At 47.4% G+C, this 18,050-nt stretch overlaps 1 protein-coding gene across 1 annotated transcript; it reads right to left on the minus strand.

The window, feature by feature from the left end:
• Positions 1-2,188: 2,188 nt before the first annotated feature.
• LOC124705510 (protein SOSEKI 3-like) lies at positions 2,189-2,912 on the minus strand. Its single transcript, XM_047237215.1, has 2 exons — positions 2,667-2,912; positions 2,189-2,411 (listed from the first exon to the last, which is right to left on the minus strand). The coding sequence occupies exons 1-2, from the start codon at positions 2,875-2,877 to the stop codon at positions 2,392-2,394; spliced, it is 231 nt and encodes a 76-aa protein (XP_047093171.1). The 5' UTR covers positions 2,878-2,912; the 3' UTR covers positions 2,189-2,391.
• Between the last annotated feature and the right edge of the window lie 15,138 nt (positions 2,913-18,050).

An 18,050-nucleotide genomic window follows, 5' to 3' on the forward strand; every position in this document is an offset into this window, starting at 1 on the left:
CAAATCGGCCAGCCTTTTCTCCAAATCAGCACCTAATGTCCCAATTAAAACACTTTTGTTTACATGCCCAACATTTAAATTGCTGTCAGTCTAAAGTAAGAATAAAACATTGTTCCCTAACTATACTCTTATACTTTCATAATGTCCCAACTATATGTTATGCATTAAAAATTGCTACTATTATGGTAGTGTATCCACGTGGACGAGTCAAGGCACTTCACGGCCGGCCGATTCCGCTCACGCATGCACGTACATTGTTTAACCCCCATATTATTGGTCTGCAGTTTGTGAAAGTGCCAACTTGTCGGTTAAGTGGTCAGCATTAGCCTGCATCAGCCTAATTAAGAAAATTATAGCAGACAAAAAGCTTGCAGCTAATTAGCACCTTTTCGTTCTCTGGAGTCTAGACTACCTAGAATGGCATCTACACAAAAAATATATACATTATATTCCAAAATAGTGACATATATGATATGTTGTCGAAAAGTCTAATACACATCACTAACCCATATAGTAATGGCTAGTTGGCTAATTAATTGCCTAACAAACATAGTTAATTAGTGTTGAAATGTTCAGGTGCAGTGCTCATCAATAATGCACGCATGCTTTGCGCAGTGTGTAACGTGATTGTGCATGAATCTGATTAGTTCGACAAGGTCGAGGGTAGCTATGTTTATTCTTGAAAGAGAGGTGATATGCTAAAATATACACAAGTTATTTTTTTTTTGCAAAACTGCAATTATTTTATCCAACTGTCACAATAAACTATGCAATTGAATTTTGCACTTCAGCAGACTGAGAATATGATGGAAGCTTGAGAACCCATTTTAGTAGTACCGCCATAAATATGATCCATCTAATCCTGGAATCTTACTAGTAGGACCCATGGAAAAATCTAATATAAACATATTATCCATAAACACCCTTGGGAGTTCGTACACGTGTACACTTAAAAAATCTAAACAACTTTTTTTTTTGACATGGAACCCTCCTATTCCATTAAAACACGGCAATATCGCCGGTCACCAGAAGGGTTACAGCAGAAGGGTAGCTCAGTTTTATAATGATACCCCAATTGTTAGTTCAATTGACACACGGTAATTACTTTCTGGTGGGCCGTAGCGGCTGATTGATTCAGATCTCAAGTAAACTAAGGCATCCTGAAATATTGATCTTTTCTGTCAGATTGTCGCAATTCGATGCAATGCAAAGGGCGAAGCCAGGAAAAAAATCATTGGTGTCTTTTATACAAGTGTAGATTCATTTACAAAGGGCATTGCTTCATTTACAAAGGGAAAAGTAAAATCTGGCGGCCCATCTCTTATACAATTGTAGATTTACCATTCGGATATGGAAGAAGATCCTTGCATGGTTTGGAATCCATGGCGTATTACCGACGGAATGGGCAAATGATTAGTTCCGTAGAAGATTGGTGGACAAATATGGCGCTTCGAAAAGGAAAAGAAAGAAAAGCAATGGCCTCCATAGCCATGCTTGTTTCGTGGGAAATTTGAAAGGAGCACAACACTAGAGTTTTCCACATCACTCATCCTTGATGTCCGTAGTACTCAACAAGATAAAGGATGATGTACGAGCTTGGAAGTTGGCCGGGCCTTTTTTTAGTACTCCCTCCGACCCGAAAAACTGGGCGGGCGGGTGTTTTAATTCAATTTTACAGAAAGCCCCTTAAAATTTTAAAAACTTTTGCAATCAGGTCCTCCCGTCCTGTTCCTCGCATCCGGCGACCGCGCGCTGCCGCTCCCCGGCGACCGCGCGCCGCTGCTCCCCGGCGACCGCGGCGCCCGCACGCCGCTGCTCCCCGGCGACCGCGGCGCCCGCAAGCCGCTGCTCCCCGGCGACCGCGGCGCCCACACGCCGCTGCTTCCCGGCGACTGCGCGCCGCTGCTCCCGTCGCCGCTGCTCCCCGGGGACCGCGCGCCGCTGCTCCCCGGCGACCGCGCGCAGGTACATGCCCACCGTCCATGCTCACCTTGACGTACAGCCCACCGCCCGCTGGTTTCCTGTACGCGCCCACCGGCGGCCAGCCCACCACCTGCACACTGGAACCAAGAAGTCACGTAGCTGGGTCATGTTCATCTGTCAATGCACCGGTGCTCGACATGATTGGCCCCAATAGCCTCACCCGCTTGGAGAGCCGCTCCTTTTATGGCCTGGCCTCATTCCTGTGGTTACCTGCCTTGTGTTGATCCAAAAGTATTCTCACCTGTTTCTGCAGTTGGGAGCTCCTTTCCCTGGATAGGATCATGCAACTGCAATAGACTGCTCCCATCATAGCCAGTACCAAATATGCCACTTGTATCTTCGCTACTCCAGCATCAACTAACCGGTGCTGATCCAGCATATCTTTTCCAGTGATACCGCCAGTTATCTTCAAGGATGCCACGGCCTCCCTACACATTTCAGTTTGAACTGTGAATATCATGTCTGTAGGCTGCTCTAAGGGAATATCATGTCATTGAATCTTAGTTTGGTCAAAAAAAAAAGAGAACTTCAACTGTAAATTGGCAGCACCCAATAATCTACAAGTTGCACCTGGCAGCACCCAATAAATTGGCACCAAAATCACACAAACACTACCATGACTGAATATATCAACATAAACAATACATAAGCAATCCATACTACTCCTTACTAGCCTTCCTTACCTGCTCTGCTGCTTCTGGTTGCCATTACTACCATGGTAAAACTGACCTGTATATTTAAACAAGCAAAAGATGACACCACAGAAGAAGGTTGGTCCAGGAGCTCGGAGCCCTTGAGCACATACTCGCCGTCTGTGGCCGGGAGGACGAGGTCATCCTCGGCGAGGTCGTGCCACACGAACCCGTTCTTGTAGCTCCTGAAAAACGTCCACATCTTCTTGTCAGGCTCACCAAAATTCAGAGAACTCAAAATTTGAGGTTGTCAAGGGCATGAGTAAACCACATACAGTGAGCTCGTCAAGGGCATGAGTGGACATACCCAAGTCACCGAGCGATAATTCCTCGGAGCTAGAGAGACCAACCTGCGTGCACTGCTTCGCATTGTGTCCAAACAATCCACAGTTAAAGCAAGTTTCCAATATAGTTTCCCCGGGATCAAAGTATCTTGGTATCCGCTGATCATAAGCAGAAACATCATAACTACCAGGTTACCACGTTGTTGGACACAGGGACACCGACGCCATCTTCTGCTCGTGATCTGCATCAAAGGAAGTAACAATCAGTATAAAATCCTGCAGACCATGTAATCATGTAATGCTTAGTTTAGGTAGCTGCCATGAATCATTATTATCATGCCAGAATCTCGATGTAAAGCAGATGTTCATGCAATGGACAGTAAGGTAACAATCAGATTAGTTGTCGTGCTTTTTGCGGCGATGTTGGTGTGCTTCTCCACTAACTGCTCCTCCTCATACCTGAAGTGGAACAAGAAGATTAGATGAGCTTACACAATAATAACCATCAGTAGTATGCTACAGTCATGCTTATAATATGGAACATTGTACTGACATGGATTTCTTTTCTGCAGCTGGTCCATAATACGCGAAAATGGTCCTGCTCATTGATATCAACTCAACTCCTCCAGAAGTGGAGGATGATGTAGGGAGGGTTCTGGATCTAAACTTCAGTCCACATACTCCAGAAGAACAAGAACAAGCTGCTCAGCCAGGTCACATTCCAGATGAACAAGAACAAGAACAAGCTGTGGAGCTAGACCGGAATCCAGAACAAGAACAAGCTGCGGAGCTAGACCAAAATCCAGAAGAAGAACGTAATTTGCAGCGGCGCCGTAAAGATGTGCCAGGGAGAAGCAAATTTGCCTCATATATTGCATTGAAAGCTTTAGGCAAAGATAGACCTGTTGTGAAGGCAGATAAAGAAAATGTGGCTCAACTCTTGGGAATAAGTCTTCGATCAGTCGAGAAGGCATGGAAGAAGGCAATGGATCAAGAGGCCAGGAATGAAGTGGTTGATTTCTCCAATAATCGGAAGATGTGTGGAAGAAAGAGGAGAGAGCTTAATCTGGATGAAAGGGTTCCTCAAGTTCCACTGAACCAAAGGGGTACACTAAGGGCGCTGGCAAGGTCCCTTGGTGTCCCTTTCTCAACACTACAAAGACGGTTGGCATGGGGCGATTTAAGGCGCCATACTAATAGTCTCAAGCCATATCTATCTTTGGAAAACAGACTCAAAAGACTTCTATATTGCATCTCAATGATAGATGAACCATCAATAGCAGATGCTAAGATTATCTTCAAAATGATGGGGAACATAATGCATATGGATGAAAAATGGTTTGATATGACAAAGCGTAATCGAACATATTACCTAACTCCAGAAGAACCGGATCCAGTTCGCACTATCCGTAACCATAACAACATCGGTAAGGTGATGTTCCTAACTCTGGTTGCAAGACCAAGATTTGATGCACAAGGTAACATGACATTTGACGGAAAGGTCGGAATTTGGGCATTCGTCATAGAGGATGTGGCCAAGTACAACTCAAAGTATCGGACAAAGGCGATTTGATGCTAAAGAATCTCAATGTTACTAGAGACGTGATGCGGGAATACCTACGTGAAAGGTAATTCCAGCAATTGTTGAAGTATGGCCCGACGATGGAGACGTGGGAACCATATGGATACAACAGGACAACGCAAGAACACATGTTCCGCTCGATGATCCTATTTTTCAAGCCGCCGTAAAAGCTTCAGGATTGGATATTAGGTTGACTTTTCAACCTCCTAACTCCCCGGATGTGAATGTTCTAGATCTCTGCTTCTTCAGTTCAATCCAATCCTTGGCATTTGAGAGTGCACCTAATACTCTCAAAGAATTGATAGAATCAGTAGAACAAGCTTACGATGCATATGACGTGAATACACTTGACAAAGTGTATGTCACCTTGCGATCTGTCCTTGTGCAGATTATGAAAAACCAGGGTGGAAATACATACAAGCTAATTCACATGGGCAAGGACAGATCGATAAAGGAGGGAAACTTGCTCGACACACTAGAGGTTGATAGCGAACTATATGAAGAAACCTTAAAGTTGATCGAGGAATATGAGATGCAACTAAAGGAGGAAGAGATCAAGGCTACACAAGCAAAGAAAGCATCAAAGATAAAAGGAAGATCCCAACTAATTGTGGATGATGACCTAGTTATCACAGGAAAAGAATATGGCACATGGTTGGAGGACTCATCAAGCATTGTCCGTCCAAAGCGACGATTCAAGATTGTATGTCCATGTCTTATTGCTTGTAATTTCTGTTTTAAGATAGTATGGACAATATGAGTAACTCTACTTGTTACTATTTACAGAAAAAACTTGATCTCATCCGGGAAAGACAAGTAAGCGAATTTGAAGTTGCAATACAAGAAGAGAAGCCCGAGGAGGAGAAGCGGAAGGGAAAACAACCAATAATACAAGAGAAGCCTGAGGAGAAGAAGGTGAGCAAAACAAGAAAACAACCGATAATAGAAGATACTAGAGCAAACAAGAGGCCAAGGAAGGCATAAAACAAACACCATGGCATCCTAAACAGCAATTTGTTCAACATTGAGGAAAATACAGTTCAACATTGTTGCGCTATTTGAAGGCCTTCTTCTAGCTTTCAACCTATGATACTTGCAAGGTATCAACTAGTACTGGACTATCACACAGAGTAGTATCAAGCAAGCAAGCAATAGAAAATAGGTATCCATAATTTATCATGTATCCATAGTTTATCAGAGTTATTATGTATCCAGAGTTTATCAATACAAGGAGAATGGATAAGAGTTATCATGTATCCATAGTTTATCTGAATATGTACTGATAAATCAGACAGTGCCAGATGCAAACCCAACAGGTAGAGTTACTCATATTGTCCATATATCTGAATGTAAAAATAAATCGGCAGTGACATCAGCTTATTAGAAAAGGTTGGAAGCAATTGAGTACTGTACCTAGTTTTCAGGCTTGCTCAGTTTTGGTTATTTGACGATCAGGATTCTTATTCACTTACTGTACCCTGATGTGTGCATTGGATACAAGTCCTTAAAAGAGCAATTGTTCACTAAGACACTGACTTTGCCTAACATATTAGAATAAGGGGCCTCAAGCCATCCACATAAATGAAGTGCATTTTTTTGCATTAAGAAGGAGAATTACATATGGACATTTCATAGAGAACATGGATTTGTGTCAGGTTAAGACCTGGCATCCAATGCAGGTAATTACTACACTTTGTGGTACTGTCAGACATTTGCATCTCTAACCAAGTCAGCATGCAACACTTGGGCAATTTGCACTTCAACATAAAACTAAATCTTACTTGGCAGCATATTCTACTTGGGAGTCTGGTCATTACAACCGAGCAAAATCAGAGACCACAAGCAACTCTAACTAACCATACAAGAGTTGACTGCACATCTTCAGGCTAAAAAAGTGGGTAGAGAAGTGATTCACCTGAAGCCTGGTTTTGATGGTGTCGATGGGGTACACAGCCGTCTCCACCACGACGCCGGCGGTCCCTCCGGCTATGACGCCCTCTGCGAGCAGATTAAGCAGTGCACGGAATCAGTCCCCTTCATCGGGTAAGAGGGGAGGAGGATTGGGGGGAGTTGGACGCACCTCCATTGTCATCCTCTTGAGGATTTTGAGCGGCAACAGCAACTGTCTGGTTCAATAGCATGCCCTCCATGGCTCTCCCATCCTGCTCTCTCATCCCCGGACATGATTGGAGGAAATTGAACGGCTTCTCTTCTCCGCCTCCGCCCATGGCTTGGGAATTGACCAGAGGCCGTACTAGAAGCGATTGCAATGGCAATGTCAACTCCTCATCGTTTAGTTTCCAAGAGACTACGCAGCGGGGTTGTATGAACTTACTGCGGAGTACGTAGAAGGCGACGACGACGCCGGCGGTGTGGTCGGAGGGCAGCTTGATGTTGGCGCCGAAGAAGCCGTGGAGGTGCGCGGCCTGCGACGCGAACCCGGAGCCTGAAACGGAACAGAGGCAGGCGTAACGTCGATTGATGCATCGATGAATTACTCAATGAATTTAGGCGTAGGTGCGGGCAGTTACCTGTCCTCTCATCGAGGGAGATGTGAACCCGCTTCCCGTCGCCGTGGAGCCTGAGGTTGGAGTCCCCGAACAGCTGCGTGTAGCCCTCCGGTTGCGCAGCTGTCGGCCACGAGCGCGGCGACCGGCAGACCCTCCTCCTCCGGTGAGCTGGACAACGGCGCCGGCGAGGATTTGTGCAGCCGCCGTCCAAAAGAATCGAAATTGGATCGAAAAACATAGCCTTGATTGAGCCTCGGCTAGGGTTTGTGGAGGGGCTGCGTAGCCAAGCTTCCAGGCCATGGGATATACAGGGAAGGATGCGGTAGCTCTAGGCGGTGGTCACGCGGCGAAGGTGGTGGGCGGAATTGACCGGAGACGGCCTGGCGCCGGCGGCGGGTGAAAATGGGGAACGGGAGGCGGACGGGATGAGACGAGGACGTACTGATTTCTTCAGGTGAAAAACTGCGGGGGCGTTTTCGTAAAATTACCCGCCCCCGCCCAGTTTTTCGGGTCGGAGGGAGTAATGTAATTCCTGGAGATTAGCGTACCATTTGAAGTTCTTAGGCTTGTCTTAGGCATTATGTTCTAAAACATTCTTATTTAATTATGAAAACGGCTAATCTGTTCCCTCGTTTTAAAAAAGAAATCCGGTGTCATTTGACACCAATCAATGCAATCTAGCTCCGCCCCAAAGGTATTCAAAAACAACAATCATAATAACCTCAGGTTTTATACCTTTGAAGGGAAAACCCAAATCACGACAAGTGAAGCCCGGCAAAAGAAGGCATGACAAGTGAAATCGATGTATTGTGATCCTACAAATTGTGTGCCAAAATTTGTCCATTACATGGTCTGCAGACAAAACTGACGAGGTATTTTGTTAACAAGAAATGTGAGGAACCCTGTATTGATAAAGTATCATTAGATTCATTTCAAAAGTACATACAGATAAGTGTGATTAATATCATATAAACCATGCATTAAGGTAATTCTGATGTTTTTTAATGATCAAATGATTTCTTAACAATTTGGGTATAAATTTCCTGATACATTGAAACATGATCAACTTATGCTAGTCCGTGCACGGTATCCTGTATGATGCCTGAACCTGATCAACAAGCAGTTGTCTCTCAGATACATTTACTAACAGTTGGCACATTCAGATATCGTAAACAAAGGGCAACTAACTGAGTCATAGATGCAATGCTAATTTATAATTCATTAGCTGCTCGCACCCCATCTCAATAAACTACCAATTAATTAGTCAAATAAAATTCACGAGTTTACTTACACCTAATTATATGGCAGACAAGACCCTGTTCTGTTCGGCGCCGTGCATGATTGATGCTGACAGGAACCAATTAACTGCTAATTAGTTTAACTGTTGTTTTATGGAGCAGAAGCACTACAGGATAACTATACTAATCTTAGATTCTTGCAACAAGTTGTCAAACGGCAAGAACAGTTGATAGGATTTTTGTTCTCACAAGCATGGATGCAAGGCATACAGTGCTACAGTATAGCCTGGTTAACATAAGGTGAGAAGGCACCAACTTTTCAGGGCAAGATGGAGATTTGTGCAGCGGTAGCTAGCTTAGCCTTTCTTTTTGTCTCACTTCGTCATGAAATTAAGCAGAGCCTAGCTAGCTAGTGACTTGTGGCTTAGGACAGATAGAATCTCCTACCCCTAGAAACCGGCAGAAATTCAGTGCACGTGGTCTTATCCTTGTAGAAAATCAGAAGAACTAACTAGTGCATATCTTAGGCTAACGACTCTAAAATTAGGGGTTCCAATCCCAAAATATGATTGAAGAAAATCCTTATAAAACATCAGCAAGAGAGATAAAGTACCACACCCCTGGAGTATCCTAAAATTTGTAAACTAAATTTCGTATGAAATATAGTTTCTCGAAATACCTTTTATACTTGCCCAAAAAAATACCCGCACGCTGCAACGGCTGATCACTTGAATCGGCGATCAATTCTTTTGGCGGGGACAATCAACGCGCCGGGGCAGACGTGTTCACTGAGGTGGCGGAGGTCGTTGACTTAGATATGCATACCAATAACAATGCTCAAAGTTGCTTACTGAAGACTATGCAAAATCTATTTCTGCAGACTGCAGTATTACATAGTTGGGGTTGCTCTTATATATGACTACAGAAGGGGATCCTCTAACGTATGGTGTTCTGTAGTTGGTCCAGCAAGTCAGGGATCTATTTCCTTGTCTTACTTTTTTCCAAAATAATATAACGTATAATTTAATTTATTGTTTAGATTATTATAAAGGAAAATAGAAAAAAAAAGAACAGTGCAGTGACCTTTTTTTTGTAGGGGAAGAACAGTGCAGTGACTGGCCTCATGTATTTAGGCCTAACAAGATAGCCTGGTACGCTCCAAAGTCCAAACATATCGTTACAAAGTCACGTCTATGTTTGGCCCATGCTACAACTTGCTTCTCTTCTGTAAGGAGTAATAGTAGGCCGAATATGTTGGGCTGGGTAACATTTTGCTAAGTGCACGTAACGGGCCGAGTAATATTTCACCAGTGTGTGTATGTGTATCCCTTTAGGGCGTGTTTGGTAGACCGGGGGAGCTCAGATTTTCACTCCCCAACCTACTTTTTGTTAAGAGAACTTGTTTGTTAGGTCGGCTCGGGCCAACTCCCCACTGCCCAGCTCATACGAAAAACGGACGAGAGCCCTGCCGGAGAGCGAAGCTCAAATCGAGCTTCCCTACTCATCCGGGGCGAGCTCATCCCGCAATACACTGTTCTGCCGCCCGGCGAGACCCCCAGACCCCCACCCGACGCCTCATTTTTCCCCTCCTCCTCCTCTCATGTCTTTTCTCGCCTATCCTCTCCCGTCCTGGCCCTCCTCCTCCACCTCCCCTGAGAAGCTCCCAGCTCGCGCCTCCTCCCATGCCGGCCCTCCTTCGACCCTCTTGCTCTCTCGCTGGCCGTCGTCCTCTACAGCTCGCCGCCGCCTCCGAAAAGCGCCGCCCAAGCTCCCGTCGTCCTCTGTGGCACGCCGCCTGCAGCCACGGCCGCCAACCGCCTCCAGCCTCGGCCGCCCGCCACCTCCAGCCACGGCAAACGCCGCCAGCCTCGGCCGCCAACCACCGCTAGCCTCGGCCGCCAGCCACGGCGACCCGCCAGCCTCGGCCGCCAGCCACGGCGACCCGCCAGCCTCGGCCGCCAACCGGCGCCAGCCTTGGCCGCCAGCCACAGCTCCATGGATGCAGGGACTCGGGCAAGATTGGATGCAGGGATTCGGGCAAGATGGGATCCAGGACCCGATTGCTTTTTTTTGTGTGCAAGGACTTTTGTGTAAAATCTGGACCATACAATATCTCAACACATACAACCCAGCCAAACAATATCTCAACTCAGCTGGTATAAGGACAGACGAGCTGCCAAACACACGCGAGAATCTCAGCTCATCATAGCTAAGCTGAGCATGTATGAGGGGAGAGAAGAATTCTCTGTTGACCCGGGCTACCAAACACACCCTTAGCCTCTGGGCAGGCATTGCACATTTTGGCGCGCAGTGAAGTGATTGGACCACAGGGTGGTTCTTCCAAAATAAGGGTCTTGTTTTGGAGATGGATTGTCACGAGTGTCGCTACTGCCCACCCACAAGGCCACGAGTGATGTGCTTCTTCGCCGATGTAACATGTCAACAACCGATACTTGCATTGCGCAATATATGCCCGCGGACTGGGTGAAGGCGTCGTTCACCGATTGACTGCCCAATGGCAGAGTGTGCGGTGTCCCCGCGGTGGATAGCTCCGGCAGAAACATGCTTTCTGAGGACCACACTCTGGACGGCCAGAGGTTGTCTACTACTCCCTTTATTAAACGAAGGATATCTCAATTTTATTTAAATTTGGAGATATCTATACACTAAATCACGTCTAGGTACATCTAAATTTAGATAAAGTTGAGACATCCTTTGTTGGATGGAGGGAGTATAATCGATAGTTCGGGTTGCGTTAATTTAGGTCAAGGATGTATGGGTGTGAATAGGGGTGAAGCTCCCAATAGGGCAAGGTAGGGCAGCCGCCCTACCTTGATTTTTGGTGAATACATTCAGATGCGCGTGTTTTTTCTGAAAATTTTGAGTGGTTATACGTCGAAAATAGACTCCATATGAGAAAGTTATACTTATTTCAGTGAACACTGCGCAAAATCGACTGCAAATCAAAAACATAGACTATTATCTCCAAACATAGACTCATATGCTATGTTCAATATGAATAACATAGATTTATTATTGATTGGACCTTAGTATATACAAGATTAGTTCTAGTTATTCATTATTTATACTCGTGAAATTGGAGACTTTCGAGATTTCTAGATATTTAAAAGGCATGGCATATTTTCTTCGACCGTATTATCACTCCATTAAGATGACATTAGTTTTACACATGGCGGCATTGACAATTGAAAGGAATTTTCCGCAACAAAGATAATCAAGACCGAGTTATGCATCAAATGAGAGATAATCAAACGTCTTAAGTGTTTGAATTACATTAGATTTTTTAAAAAGAGGTAAAGCTTAGCCATTGAGTAGGCATTATTGGTATGTATTTTAGGTTCTATTTATAATAAAATATGTTTTTTTTTTGTATTTAGTGATTGTGTTTGAACCATATGCATCATTATTGTTTTAGGACTATTTTGGCATTTGCATTCTTAAAAGTTCGTCCTACCTAAGATTTTTTTGTCCTTTGCCACCGGGTGTGAACAATCCTATCACTTTACGTCCGACCGTTGGCCTAAGTTTTGCTCATTTCCTATCCGCGTGGACCAATACAGACATTCTTGGTACGTTTTTGTTAGCCGTATACGCAACATTTTTTAAAGCAAGAAATATAGCCACGGAGCCAATCCTCGTGGGGGGTCATAAGGCGCGTTTGATAGGTTGCACATCCCTTGGCTCGCATCGGCCTCGCATCGGCCCAGAAGAACGGTTTGATTGGTTGACTGGAGCCCTCCGTGTTGTGGCTCAACCGGTTCTTGAAGCACCATCGGGACAGGCCTGGAGGAACGCCTGAATCGGCAGTTTCCAGTGGGCATGCCCCGTTGTCGTGCGATTTTGCACGTGCTCGTGCAACGGTTGCACGCGTGGAGAAGCGCGGAAGACATCGTGTTGTCTTGGCACTCGCTCCCCACTTCTAGTCACCGGTTCACTCTTTTTCTCTCTCCATTCAACTTTGTCACTGACACTAAGAGCGTTGTCGCATCAACCGCCGCCGTGGCCTCCTCCGCCTCCAATGCCGATGGATCCAGCCGTTCGCCGACAGTGCGAGGTCCAACGAGGCCCTCCTGCGCATCTTCCAGGAGGACGAGGCCGGCGGCCGCGATTCGGCGGCGCAAATCGGTGTCGGTCGCGTACCGGTGTTGAATCGGCTGTCACCGGTCGCGACCAGGCCGGCTGGAACGGGAACTCGCAGCGCGGCCATCGCCGCTCTTCAAGCCGCCGGGATTCCATCGACGGATCCCTCGACGGGGGTTTTCACCCCTGCCCCCTAGGGTTGCCGTCGACGAGGGCAGCAACAGGTGCACCGGGCTCCAGCAGGGAGATGGAGCCTCCGCCGGGGTTCGCGTCGACCCCGATGCCATGGGGCCAGCTGCTTCCGGCTGCTCCGAATAGCGCGCCGCGCTTCACACCGCCGTTGTTCGACCGAACACATGCTCGTCAGTAGCCTTCAGCTCCCTCCGCACCCCGCTTTCCGACCGCGACTCCGGCGCCCTACCAGCCGACCGCTGCTTCGGCTCCGCCTCTGCCTCCACCTGGATTTGGAGTGCAACATCCTCGAGGACATGTCGGCGCCGGTGCGCGACCTCCTCCTCTTTCGGACTCGCTTGCTCTCCACCCCATCGTAAGCACTCTCCATCCCTTCCTCATCTGATAGATGTAAATGTAGATCGGTTCGATGACATTGTAGATCTGATTGTTGTCCCGTTGCTTCGATTGATGTGAATGTAGATAGGATTGATGTCAATGTGCGCCGCATGTTAGTGTTAAACGGTGTATGTTTGGCATGACAATGTCAACTCCATTATGGAGTTTGAGCTTGTCATGGCCACGACAATGTCAAGTCCTTGATGGAGGTTGACATTGGCATGCTCCATGAGGGACTTGATAATGTCAAGTCCATGAGGGAGCTTGACATTGGATGCTCCATGATGGATTTGACAATGTCATGGCCATGATGGAGCTTGACATTGGCACTGCCATGATGATCTTGTGATTGTCATGGCCATCATGGACTTGATCTTGTCATTGCCATTGGAGCTAACCAATGCAAGTATCGCTAACACTTTGCATTCTCATTGCATATGTAGAACTGGCCCTTCCTGAAAACCTTCCCGGATGGCCCATACTGGATGCAAGAGACATAGCCATCCGGCCGCAGCTTCGTGACCCCAATGAAGGGTTCATGGAAGCCCACCGGCAGATCACCGCACCAAGGGTTCACGCCGACCGTCCTGCTAACCCGGGGCATGGTCCTAGGCAGCGGGTGCCGGCGTTCTTCGTGCAGCTACCCCGGACCTCCATGCCCTCGTTGTGCCGCCCTACATGGAGTAGCACCTGATCAACAAGTACAAGTTGAAGAACAATGGCCCGTCGGTGAAGATGTGCTTGTACATGGGTGAGCGCTGCGAGTGGAAGGTGCAGCTCTAGTGGAGGGCCGAGCGCGTCGGCTTCATCAAGTCCTGGAGCGAGTTCGCCACCAGGCTTGACCTCCGCGTCGACGACACGATCGTCTTCACCCCTAAGGACGACGGCTTCAAGGTCGACGTCTTCAGGAAGGTGACTTCGTGCTCCAGCATCTTCAACTGTTGAATTCATACAAAATTCATACCAGTAAAAAGTTCATTAACTTTGGTAAGAATTCAGCGGCACCAATTTTGTCTCATGCAATCCACCTCTAGTTGGATTGACCAATTGACCTATGCAATATCTCGACCTAGCCGCCACCCCTCCCTGACCTAGCCGCTGCCCCTCCACCCTCCACCCTCCCAGCACCACCGCCCCTACCTCCCTCCACCTTCCCAAGAATAGGCGGCCCATCTTCCTCCTCCTGGCCGCTGCAGCCGTCGGGGTCGGCGGTGGTGGCGCGTCCGGCTGCCAAAGGCAGGGGCGATGGTGGCGCGTCCATGGACTCCCCTTCACGTGGAGGCGGGGTCTTCCAATGTGGGGATGGTGGACGGTGGGTCTGGTGGCGGTGGCCTTCGGCTACTTCACCTAGATCATGGCGGGAGACACGGTGGTGTGGCGAAACTCAGCGGGGAAAGGGCGGCAGCGGTATCGCTGCTGACCTCCACCGGCCGGTTTGGAGGAGGAAGATGGACCGGGGTTCCCAGCCATGGCGGCGGCGTGGGGGCCGGCCGTTCCAGCTTTCATGGTGGTGGTCTTAGGGTTCTTCTTTCGCGAAGATGAAGACGTTTTGGATGTCGATATTTCTTCATCTAGCCAGAGTGATGAGTTCCGGAAGGCTCCGACAGCGAATGGAACAGTGCATCTTTTGCCTAGAGTTCACAGGATCGGGTGGTATTCGGCCGCGCGCACCCATATTTTTATTCCGACCGTTTGGTTCCGGAGGGAGCGGCGTGACGCTCTGTTCTGTGTTGACATCAAGAAACTTTTGGTCCATGGTGAAGTCAGAAGCAGAGAATTTCATGAAAACGGGATTGAGGGATTAGCTAAAGAAGGTTCAAGTCTCTGCGGTGTTGAGGAACTTTCTTGGTGTTCCGGGACAGCAGTGGTATGAAAGTGGGGCGGCAGCACAAGTGAAGTTCAGAGTCCTACCTTTCAGGATGAAAACCCAAGGTCTGGGCTTAACTGGTTGTGTCTGGCAATGACCTTGTTGGAGGCATTGTTTTAAGAGCAGGGACAGGGCGAAAATCTAAAATCTTTGATCGGACAACGACGACGCTGGTGCATTTTTCCCTTCTTAGAGGCCTCGCTTTTGGAGAGTCTATATTTCAGGTGTTGTCTAGGGGTGGATGTATTACTGTTGCTTGGCCTGCGATACTATATCGGAACTTTTCTTTGTTAGATTTCTTTTATCTTTTTTGGTTGTGTATATCCGTACTGTCATTTGTCATTAGGGTGTTACGTTGTTACAGAGACTGGGTGTAATTGATATCTTTTAATCTTTACTATTAAATTGCAATAGGTGGCTGCCTGGTGTCACAAACGGGTCAAAAAGTTATTCCTTAGGCCCATCATCTTCTGAATCTCGAAGCCCATGTCGCTCTCACGTAAAAGTGGTTTTGTTCGGAAAGGTTAGCAGTTTCCGACTCTATTAGGCGTAAGTTAAGCCTCTAGCGATTGAAAAAAACACGTGACCTCCAGATCCGTGCGTATGTTCCGTAAGTAAGCAGATGAGATTGGAACAGAGGAGATCGGAAAAAGACCAGCATCTAGCGATTGGGAAGAACCAGTGGCCTACCAATCAACGTGCAACCTAAAAAAAAACAGACGACATCACAAGTAGCCGCATGTAGCATGGCCGATCGGATCGAGAGGAAAAGGAAGACAGGACTTACCTATCCAACCGAGAGGGGTAAAAGAAAAAAAAAAAACTGAACGTCTGCCTTTCTGCATGAACGACATCATGTGTGTCTGATAAATTTCTTGCCATATGTTCTCTTGGTTTCCTTGTTCGGAAGATTTAGAAATTGTTTGTACTCTTCTCTTACACCACGTTCACAAAACTGGTTCTAGGGTACGATTACCATACACCTCGTTCAGAAAATATCTTCGTCAGATGGTGCAGTAGTTGGGAGATTGGAAATGCCATATCTATGCTTATGGATAGTTCTGCTGATGTGCGGGTGTAGGTGAATTGTATACACTGAGTTCAGATGCTTAGATATTTTGCACTTCATCACATACTACATGCATCGGTACACCAATTAAAATAGGGCGCCGTACCGCCGGACGACGGAACGTTCACCCTAAAGCTCAAATTGTGGTAATAATCGGACAACCAAAGAAGAAGAGATTCCGAGCACGTCCTCCGTGGAAAAGATGACCACTTCATAAGCCAGTCTGTCGTATTCCAAGAACCACAACGCAGCGCCTTCAAGAAGAAATCAGCGCCAAGGCATCGTCGCCCAGAACAAAGATCACCCAGAGTCAATGGTGGAGGAGCACCATCCTCAATGACGTCTCTAAGGAGGTGACCGGCGCTCGAGAGTGTCGACATCACTGGCACCGACAACATTGGGCAAAGCTTTCGCCCGAATAGTGTTCACCATCCAAGAGATTGTGCCAAGATCCGGCAAGGAGCATGAGGAGTGCTACACCACGAATGCCTCCCATGGAGGCCATCCCGCTGCCTATACAGCCAATATTGTGAACCAGGACCCGCACGAAGGCACCCGCCGCCAAGAACCACCGTGTCCATCGCCTGGAGCCACCAGTCCGGAAACCAAGGAACCATCTTAACTCGTCTTCCTCTGGAGGACGAGTCGTGCATGTACAACCGACCAACTCCGCTGCCGCACGGGCGCACCTCCAGCACAAGCAACGCCCTGTCAACACCCCACCATGCCGCGATGTAGCCGTCCTCGAACAGATCTACGTGGGCCTGAGAAGCCCACTTCCAAAAACAGCGCGAGGGCAGAAACAACGGCATGCAGATGCCTTTGATTCCTTGCCAGCAAGACTAACATGTGGCACCAGCAAAGAAGACATCACCTCCATGAGTCCAAGATCTCCAACAACGCCACAAAAAGCTCATCGGGGTATGTCGTGTTACGACATAGGGGGAGACAAGGAGGGATAGCTGCAGGTTTTGGGGCTCAAGGAGCCCTTGGCGGTAGGCGGAACCCTAATCACATTGATTCCTCAAGTCGATTTCTAAAAAAATATCTTCATGAAATATAATCTTGAGATCTATTTTTTTTCTTGCACGCAGCAACGCGCAGGCATTTAGCTAGTATTAGTATATTCTCTTTATCAAAAAAATGCAATATCTCGATGTCCGACGAGGAGAGCAGAGCACCAAGAGCAGAAGGTCACGTAAGCAGAACCTACCACGTTACACTCACGTAGACGTTGACAAAAACCCCGCCAGACCACTTGGCGAGATCGTTAATTATTCCCCATAATTGTCCGCAATGGCAGATGTAATTTGAGGTACTGAAGTAAGTACCGATAGCAATGTGTTTCCAACTCTATGGTAACCAGAGAAAATACTTACGATAATTATACAGTAGCTAGCGTAGCTCATACCTAGAGTGTTCACCATCCAAGAGATTGTGCCAAGATCCGGCAAGGAGCATGAGGAGTGCTACACCACGAATGCCTCCCATGGAGGCCATCCCGCTGCCTATACAGCCAATATTGTGAACCAGGACCCGCACGAAGGCACCCGCCGCCAAGAACCACTGTGTCCATCGCCTGGAGCCACCAGTCCGGAAACCAAGGAACCATCTTAACTCGTCTTCCTCTGGAGGACGAGTCGTGCATGTACAACCGACCAACTCCGCTGCCGCACGGGCGCACCTCCAGCACAAGCAACGCCCTGTCAACACCCCACCATGCCGCGATGTAGCCGTCCTCGAACAGATCTACGTGGGCCTGAGAAGCCCACTTCCAAAAACAGCGCGAGGGCAGAAACAACGGCATGCAGATGCCTTTGATTCCTTGCCAGCAAGACTAACATGTGGCACCAGCAAAGAAGACATCACTCCATGAGTCCAAGATCTCCAACAACGCCACAAAAAGCTCATCGGGGTATGTCGTGTTACGACATAGGGGGAGACAAGGAGGGATAGCTGCAGGTTTTGGGGCTCAAGGAGCCCTTGGCGGTAGGCGGAACCCTAATCACATTGATTCCTCAAGTCGATTTCTAAAAAAATATCTTCATGAAATATAATCTTGAGATCTATTTTTTTTCTTGCACGCAGCAACGCGCAGGCATTTAGCTAGTATTAGTATATTCTCTTTATCAAAAAAATGCAATATCTCGATGT

This window comes from Lolium rigidum, chromosome 4, assembly GCF_022539505.1.
Source record: "Lolium rigidum isolate FL_2022 chromosome 4, APGP_CSIRO_Lrig_0.1, whole genome shotgun sequence".
NCBI classification, from domain to species: Eukaryota; Viridiplantae; Streptophyta; class Magnoliopsida; order Poales; family Poaceae; genus Lolium; species Lolium rigidum.